Here is a 9,044-nt window from a genome sequence, read left to right on the forward strand (position 1 = left end):
TGATTTTGTTCACCTTGATTTCTGGTTTATTGGTTTTTACTTGATTGTAACGTAAAAGTCCAGTTGGCAAGTTTTTTGGTAAAAGTGCAACGTATGTTACGTGTGCATGTCGGGTCTCTGTGTTTCAGTCCTCGGTTCACCTGCAGGAGGAGCTGTGGCTCGCTGCAGCTTCTCTGGAGCAGAAGAGAGAGATTCCTCTTTTTCTCCTTCAGTGGCATGAATAATATCCCCCAGTGCTGGAGAGAGAGCATATCAAGAGGCAAACGGGAAGGGGAGAGAGAAAGCGGCTAGTGTGACAGATAAGAGCGTGGCACAACTTGTCTTCCTGACTGCACCGTGGGCCGGGGAAAGAGAACAAGTGCACCAGAGTGTCAGACAAGGCTGCTGCCTGCACACACAAACACACTCCCAGACACACAGAAACAGACAGAGCCCACAGCCCGGCGTCACCAGAAGAAGTTCAGAGAGAAGACTGACCTCGAAAAGGTACAGTATGATTGTGTGTACCGTTTCTCCTGCAGCCGTGTCGCCCCCTCCTCACTCCCCCCCTCCATCACCCTCTCTCTCTTTACATCTTATTAGCAAATCAGCTGTGTTTCACTCACTTGATGCTCTACTTTGTTTTCCAGGTGGGTTGGCAGAAGTTTTGTCTGTGGATTCACCCAAATATTATGGCTTTCCTCAAACTGAGCGTTCTTGTCCTGTAGAGGAGTTGTGTGTTTCCCCCTCCAGAAGAACTCGTGCTCGCAGCCTGCAGGAGGATGGAGAAGCTGTCAGGGAAAGACAAGGAGCTGATACGAGGCAGCTGGGAGAGCCTAGGCAAGAACAAAGTTCCTCACGGTGTCGTCATGTTTTCCAGGTATTGTGCTACACAAACAGCGTGACTTAAATGGAGTAAGACAGTGTAGCAACTTAATAAGAGAAGAAATATTTTAGGTTGTTATTCTGTGCAGGTAATTACATCCTATCATAACAAGTGAAAGGATCTTGCTGTTTTTTGATTTGTTACTCAACAGCCGTGGTGTGAGACGATGTATCACAGGTGTAGCGAGAGACTCAAGCGACTGATGCTTCGCTGCTCACTTTCATCATGCAGGGACCGGAGGCTTGACTTGTTGCTTGGCGACAGGCGGCAATAATCCACAATTTACTTTGAGACAGCTGCTGCTAAATCAGACGCTAGCAGGAGAGATTTGTAGATGCATGCTCTATAGATTGATTTTGGGTCGGTGTAAATGTTTGAACCCGTGCCATGTGTATACACCTATAGACCAGTGTGGTATTTGTCTGTGGTAGACTGTTTGAGCTGGACCCTGCGCTCCTCAGTCTTTTCCACTACAGTACAAACTGTGGTTCCACACAAGACTGCCTCTCCAGCCCTGAGTTCCTGGACCATGTCACCAAGGTGAGCTCCGTCCACCGCAGTCACCCCTACAAGGAGACAGACATTTGAAACTTTAGCTCATACTCCTGCACAGTTTTGGACATTCTCCGTTTCTCTTTCTGCGCGTGTCTTTGCTGGTGACTCCAGGTGATGCTTGTGATCGATGCAGCGGTCAGCCACCTGGATGACCTTCACTCCTTGGAGGACTTTCTGCTCAACCTCGGGAGGAAGCATCAGGCAGTGGGAGTCAACACGCAGTCTTTTGCTGTAGGAGCAACATCTCATTGTGCAACTTTCAAAAAGCAATTTTACAAGTGTGAGTTGTGAAAAAAAAAAAAAATGTTTTCCCCACCTTTTGTGTTTGTTTTGACTTGTGCAGGTAGTGGGTGAGTCCCTTCTCTACATGCTGCAGTGCAGTCTGGGCCAGGCCTACACAGCGCCGCTGCGCCAAGCCTGGCTCAACATGTACAGCATCGTGGTCGCGGCGATGAGCCGAGGGTGGGCCAAGAACGGAGAAGACAAGGCCGACTGAGATGCACAGCGGGAGCTGCTGAGCAGTTGCTGTCAAATCATCAACATGGTTGCCATGGAATAAGGTTGTGTAACTTACAGCATTGTGGCTTTAACTGCTGTACATTTGCTCTGTGAGTGGGGTCGCATAGCGTAGCGAATGTGTGGTGTAGTTACACTTTTCAGTTGGACCGATCAATCGCAGAGTTTATTTTCTTTGCTGTGGATGTTTAGCTACCGGCCAATGCTGCTGTACAGCTGTGAGAATCTGAGCCAGCTGGCTTCGGTTCCTCTTCAGTCTGGACCTGTGATCCGAACACCTCACACTGAGAAAAAGCATTAAGGATAACTGTTGAGTTTCTTTGTATATAATGGCTTTGATATATCTACTCAAATGATAAACAGTGACTGTAGTGGTCTTTGTGATGTATCTTAAAAGAGTTGCACACTAGAGAAACACCAGATCTAACATTTGGGCATCACACACTACTCAAACTGTGACGGTTACTGTGGCCAGCAAAGGCAGCTCTCTATCTAACTGGAACACAGTGATACTTAGCAAAACATGTGGGACAATGCAATGTGATTTTACAGAAGAAAATCTCATCACTTTATTCCAAATCATTGTCTTTTTTCTTCTTTTTTTTTCTTTCTGATACTACACAACATTACATTTTTGTGTGACTTTATAATCTAACTACTGAAGAAAAAGAAAAGCAAATTTCTAACATTATATTCAATAGATACTGACAAGAACTGTTACACTCTCTGATAGCTTTCTTCAGTGATCCATGACTGTTAAGACGTCCACGTGCACCTTCCTCGACACGGTGTGTCTGGAGGTTGTGAGTCTTTCAGTGGGCTCCTGATGACTGTTAAACTCCTAACTAATCGACTGTTATGTGACCTTCAGAATTGAAAGTAAAGAGCATCTTGGAGGAATTATAACATATTTGTTCCTTGGCTATCAATTTCCAGTTATTGTTAGTGTTATGTAGTTTTGTTGTGTTGTATTTGCTTATCTTAGTAATGCTTATTAACTGTGTTGTTGTGGCTACAAACGTAGAATTTCCTCGGCTTTAGAGGTGAAGATTTTCAGAGTGGCCTGTGTTTGTCCAACACAGAGCTTCGATGTGGAAGCAAAGCTGGAAATATATAATTGACTCACGAAACAAAGACAAACTTAATTTATGCCGATTTTTTTCTTTGAATTTATTAACTCAAAACAAATACTAGAGTGTGCTGTCTAATATATGTGTATCATTGCTGCCATAACACTGTATGTGTCATCGTCGGTTCTTATTTACATTCACGGCCATAATGCCAAGTAACTTAGCAACAGTGCGCCAAGTATTAGATAACACCATATAACTGTAAATCCGAGCTGCTGATATGTGGTTTATATCGCTTTAGTCTGAGTTTATATTTATAAAGTTTATTTTTATATTCAGAATTGTATCTGAGTGAAAGAGCATTGATTTTTTTTTTTTTTTTTTTTCTCCAGATGTAATGCACAATACATCCTTCAGATATGTTATCTTGCATAGGTTTCATTCACTGAAATCCACACAAGAAAACAAACTGGCAAATTTGCAGCTTTTAATCGAGTTTAATTTCATCAAAACAAAATAAATATTACAACTTCTAAATGTGCAGTTCTTACAGAAAAGAATAAAGGCAGGGTTTTCTACTGAATTGTTTCATCCCCACATAGTTCGTTCAGTCGGTACTTTCCAGCCCACAGGTGTAATGTTTGTTAACTGACTGTGCAGGTGGTGTATTTATAGTGACTCTATTCCTCGTATCAGTACGCAGCCCTATGCAGGTTGTTGTTCTCCATGTGTCTGTTTTTAATTACCTGACACTTAAGTATTTTTAGCTGACATGACTGACAACTGGCGTGTTATCTTTTTAACATCCAGATGTGTGTATATTGGGTGTGTCACTGTCTACCTCATCATAATCAGCTGCTACTGAACAGCGATGACTTCACCTACTTATCCTTCAACCAAAAACGCACATTATTATTGGAGTTAATAGAAGCACGCACTCTTTGTAAACTGGATTCTGTCCTACACTTTAAAGAAAACCATGTTATGTGCTTACTGGAGAATAAATAAAGTGATCTGTGGATATTTTACTGCTAAACGAGGTCAGTGTGTTTTCCTCTTGGTCTTAGATTGGTTTTCACAGATGGATTATGGCTACAACACAATGGTCAGCTTTTGAAATCAATCACACAATGCCTGATTTCCTTCCCACTGACAGCCCATCCTCTAGTGTTACATAAGATCCGAGCATCGAATGGCTCATCGCCCCTGGCTACTGAGACGAGGGCGACTTCAGGCATATCAGCCCACTTACTCATGCAACTGCACAATGTCACATCAAGAATGTTTTCAGAAATTTAACCAAATTCTCGACAGGCCGTCCAGTTCTTTGCTCTTTGGTGTTTCGTATTGTCATCTTCCTCCAAAAAAACGAGTGCAAAAGTGACAGATATTTGTGTGTTTCCGTGTGAGTATCAGTTTGTTTGTGTTGCATGTAAGTGAAGCCATAGTGATAAGAGATGGAGCAGAAGGGAGGGTGGTTGATGATGAGTTGTCTTAATACACAGGGCTCATTTCTCCCGTGTAAACAATTTGGTTGTATCACTGTAAAAGTCACATCCATGAGCTGGCTGTCTGTTCTGCTGTTGGAGGAGTTGCTGACATGGCCTTAATCTGTCTCTCTGCACTGCCAACAGTATCCTTACCCTCCCTGTCCCACTGAGAGTCTGCTGGATTTGTGTTGGCTTCATGCTCCACGTCTTGCTTCAGCCTACAACAACCGAGGCTCAGTTTGTCTGGTCACTCGGCTTCGTGGAGACCGATTTGACCTTCTCTCAAGTCCCCAACCAGTGGTTAGATTGCGACAAAACCCAACAGGCTGCTGACTGAAATACAGCGTATTATGATTTTCTCCTCTGGTAACTCATCGTTCAGTTCTACAATCTTACCTTGAAGTGTACGAGGGTTTGCTCTGAAGGTTGTCGTCTGGAGAGGAGCCTGTGAGAAAAGACAACACACATTATTTTTAGAAAGTCTGCAATGTGTTTTGGAATGAAGGGGTATTGAATGTTGTCATGGTAACTGTTAAGTGATGGTCGTATGTGTGTGTGTGTGTGTGTGTGTGTCTGTTTTTGATGGAGGAGGAAAGCAAGGCATTGCTCAATCACTCACTCACCCTAAATCACACCGTGGAGAGAAGTGGACAGTGACGGTGCATGCGGGCTCCGGTTAATAAGACTCGCTCCGATGGCTCTCCGGGACCTCGAGACTGCAACACAAGTCTGCCAAGCAACAACCGCAACGGTGGGACCGAGCTGCCTGTCAGCAGCTGCTTAAACAGCCACCATAAGTACAATCACTTAATCATTATTTTCACATACATGTGGAAGCCCGTGTTTCAAAACTCTCTGATTTCCCCGTGTGGTCTGTGGTTTTTACTGAAATCTCTAAAAAAAACAAAACCAAAAAACAATCACCAGTATACAGTTTCACAAAAAGAAAGGGTCATTTCAACCAGGCGCTGTTGCTTTTTGCAAATTTTACTCAAACAAGAGTGCATTTATTCAGGACTATTTTCAGCTGTGGACGAATACACATCTGGTGCATTACAGCTTGTCTACACAGATTAATGGATCATTTAAATCCAGCGACACTTGATTTTCTATGGTTCATTTTTTGTTCAGTCGGTAGATGAAAAAATATGACAAACATTCGGCTGTGCAACTGACCTACGAAGCAGCAGCTCACCGTATGGTTCTAGCACCTTCTGTGCTTCATCACCAAGAACAGTCTACTAAAAGGAACCTTTATGAGAAAAAAGGTTTCCCATGTTTTGCAAATGGGACACATGTATGATGTATTTACCAGATGTTGCAACATATAATAAAGTTTCCACATGGTAATCTACATAGGCTTCACACATTTCACCATAAAATGGTCCAAAACCACATGTTTACAATGGGCAAAATAGAGGTTTCATATGTGTATAATCACATGTTTTTGCACACGTGAAAATCAGGTTTTTCTGTAAGGGAAGGCACTTTATGTTCTTATTTAATCCTTTTCCATGTGGTGAGTTGGTTCCTTTGTGAAACATTTCCCCATCAAGTTTAAGAAATGATCTTTGAAAGATTCAAATTAAATTGTTGCGATACGATATAAAGGTCTTGAACTACTAAAGTGGGATTATCAGCTGCTTTTTTTTCGGGGTCAAAGACGGAGCAACTTTCAATTTTTATATTTGATCCAATATAGACAGAAAAGTTAATCCAGTTCTTGGAAAAATAGAAATCTGAAATTCAAAAACTGGATGAACTTTCTCATTTAAGTTGTTTGGACAGTCAAATCTCAAGGGGACATAAAACACCAACTTTCAAGCTTACATTTGCATGCTGAATCGTACCCATATGGGAGTGACAATATGTTTGCAGCAGGAGGCAGAGACATTCTCTATTCTAAGCATCTGGGCAGGAGAGAGGCGGGCGGCAGGACACACACCCAGAGGAATTCACCTTTCACTGAAAAACATGCCTTCAGCAGTTGCCACGGGTGACAGGGGAAATGTCAGGGACTTTTCTTTCTCCTTTTGTAACTCTCCACGATGAAGAATATATATATATATATATATATATAAAATGGAAAGCAGGCAATGGTGTTATTTCCCCTCGCAAGCCTTTTCACTGCAGAGAAATGGCACCCATCCAGTCAGCGTGAAATGTTTCGTCGAAAAAAAAACATTTGAGTATCTTCAACATCTTTCACCGAGGACACAAAAATGCAACCACTTTCAAATGTGGTTTGGATGAGCAGTTACTCGAATGTGGTGTCAGGGGACCGGGAGGTCCGTTGCATGAACAGAGGAATGTCCCGAGGGCAGTTTGTATGCAGACATACAGTTTTCCAAACACCAACATGCACCTGCATACATTAACAGCCATCATGAAGGGGAGCCTGCGATTATTTTTTAGATATTTTTAGATTATTTTCAGAGGAGATCACTGTCATCAGCAGTTAAACAGATTTGAAATGAATACCTGGTTTGTTTTCTTGCTGAGAATTAGACGGCAGGTTTGATCTCTCCATTAAATAGAAGCATAGACTACACAGACAGTGACAAAGTCCAGATGTAGCATGTTAACCGAGTTCTGGTCGGTAAAACCTACCTGCAGAGACCCATGCTGCCTGTTTCTGCTTGTATGTCTTTGTGCTAAGCTAAGCTAACCCTCTGCTGTTGGTCATGTCTGTGTATGAAAGTGGCATCAATGTTCTCGTTTAACTCTCAACAGGTAAATGAAAGTAATTCTTAAATGTAAATGATTCCTTTAAATGGTGAATTTGAACATAAGTCATAAAACAATCCTTTAGTGAAAGAAGAGATAACAGGAAGTCCAGACCAAGAGGGGGGAGGGGGGGGAGTTTATATAGACGAGCAGGAAGTTCACCTGAGCCTTTCTTCCTGCACACCTCAGGACTGAGGCCAGCCTGTGTTTGTTGGTGGATTGAGTAGGCTCCCTTTTGTTTTGATTAAATGTTTAAAAATCCAATTTTAGTGGTGAATCAATAACGATATGAAATGTGTCTAAAAACTTGTCCTGTCTGTCTCCAAATAAGGCAAAGGTGTTTGGAAGGTATTTCATTAATTTCTACCATTAAAATGTTGTTGCTGTTGTGAAGTTTACTTTTGTATATTGATTTGCTTCTGTGTCTTTTCATTTTCCACCAAAGGTACTTTAAAAGGAGCCAGACACTGTTTTTTTCATACTTGTAAGGTTGTAGTGGATCTTTAATACGTAGTTGTTTGGGCTCTTTTTTTTTTTTTTTTTACTAAATAGAGTAGCAGATGCCCAAGCAAACATTCCTGGTTTGAATTGCCTTAGCTGCTGCGTATTGAAGTTCTGCAGAATACTTTGAATTGGTTCCAATGAGTTTGTTTGTCCACTTTGCAATTTCTGTCTTTTCTCTGCCTGTACCAGCCTCTCTGGCAGCGCAGTCTGGTTATGGTTGATTTGTGCATTAATTATATAGTTTATTTCAATCCTTTCTGTCCTGTATTTAAGCCTCTTTTGTAGCTCTGTTGCTGTCATGCAGTTAAACAGAGATAAGTATTAAACTTGTATTTCTGCTATGGCAGTCTCCATCTCCAGTTTATTTATGTCTTGTTGCATTATCCTTGGTCACATTTCCCGAAGAGATCATGTGCCCGTTCACTCTACTATTAACCACATGAAGTCTGACTCACTGCCTCTCAGAGATCTTTCATCACAGATCACAGCAGAGGAGAGTAACAAGGAGTTCATGGCACACAATGAGTGGATTGAGCTGAATTAATTTTAATTTCAGATCACAGCACTTCACTTTTGACAGATGAAAACTCATTAGCCTGGCAGAGATCAATCATAGATGCAGCCTGTCCCTTAACCTCAGGCTTCTTGGAGATAAAACAACCCACATTTACAGCAGAATCAAATTTGAAATCATGTAGTCATGATACACGTATTTTATAACCAAGGGCAGAAAAGAGTGGGCGCGTCTGGAAAGCTACTAGACATCGGATGGCCAAGCAGACTGCATATGAACGTGTCAGGATACAATAAAACTAGTTAAGCATGAAAATGGACAATCCTCCTTCACATGGCCATTACAGCTAAGAATACCCTAATACGTTTTATTTTGTATTTTTCAAAGGAAAGTACATTTAATGACCTGTGAAACAAGCTTCTGGAAGAGAAAACCACGGCACATGCTGGCAGTTCAGAGACAGAAAGTTTGAGATGCTCTTTGATGTTGTTGTTGTTTTTTTTTTTTTCCCAAATGGATTTTACTTCATGATTCTCTGCACTGACCACTTCACACTCTCTCTGCTGACAGCTTTCATCTGTTTTACACAGCATGAGGAACTACAATTAGATTCCTTATAAAATGGAGCAAAATACATTTAATTTTATGAAATAATATGCCATTAATTTGATAAAAGCACAATATTATAATACATTCTCTGAGACGGAACACAAAATGGATTAAAATCCGCTCTACTGAACAACAAGAAGCTTTTTGGCTGTTTTAAAGTTGAACAGTTTTGTCACTGTTGAAATCACTCAAAG

General features: G+C 41.5%; 1 protein-coding gene across 2 annotated transcripts; it reads left to right on the forward strand.

Moving 5' to 3' along the window:
* The first annotated feature begins 15 nt into the window (after positions 1-15).
* ngb (neuroglobin) lies at positions 16-4,042 on the forward strand. 2 transcript variants are annotated; one of them, XM_069714970.1, is made up of 5 exons: positions 16-486; positions 708-859; positions 1,297-1,405; positions 1,532-1,651; positions 1,764-4,042. In XM_069714970.1, exons 2-5 carry the CDS (start codon positions 762-764, stop codon positions 1,914-1,916), a joined length of 480 nt encoding a protein of 159 aa, XP_069571071.1. In that variant the 5' UTR covers positions 16-486; positions 708-761; the 3' UTR covers positions 1,917-4,042. The 2 variants fall into 2 exon arrangements, with proteins under 2 accessions (XP_069571071.1, XP_069571070.1); XM_069714969.1 differs by having other exon boundaries at positions 17-486; positions 630-859.
* Positions 4,043-9,044: the final 5,002 nt, after the last annotated feature.

The sequence above is a fragment of the Brachyistius frenatus genome, unplaced genomic scaffold (assembly GCF_029030835.1).
Source record: "Brachyistius frenatus isolate BFR_SWC_R1_liver_20210118 unplaced genomic scaffold, ASM2903083v1 Contig_136, whole genome shotgun sequence".
Classification (NCBI taxonomy): domain Eukaryota; kingdom Metazoa; phylum Chordata; class Actinopteri; family Embiotocidae; genus Brachyistius; species Brachyistius frenatus.

Excerpts from the sequence above, each read along its gene's own strand:
- ngb (XM_069714970.1), top strand. The coding sequence starts at position 762 with ATGGAGAAGCTGTCAGGGAAAGACAAGGAGCTGATACGAGGCAGCTGG. Across the intron at positions 1,406-1,531 it reads TCCTGGACCATGTCACCAAG|GTGATGCTTGTGATCGATGC; the intron begins GTGAGCTCCGTC and ends TGGTGACTCCAG. Across the intron at positions 1,652-1,763 it reads TCAACACGCAGTCTTTTGCT|GTAGTGGGTGAGTCCCTTCT; the intron begins GTAGGAGCAACA and ends TGACTTGTGCAG.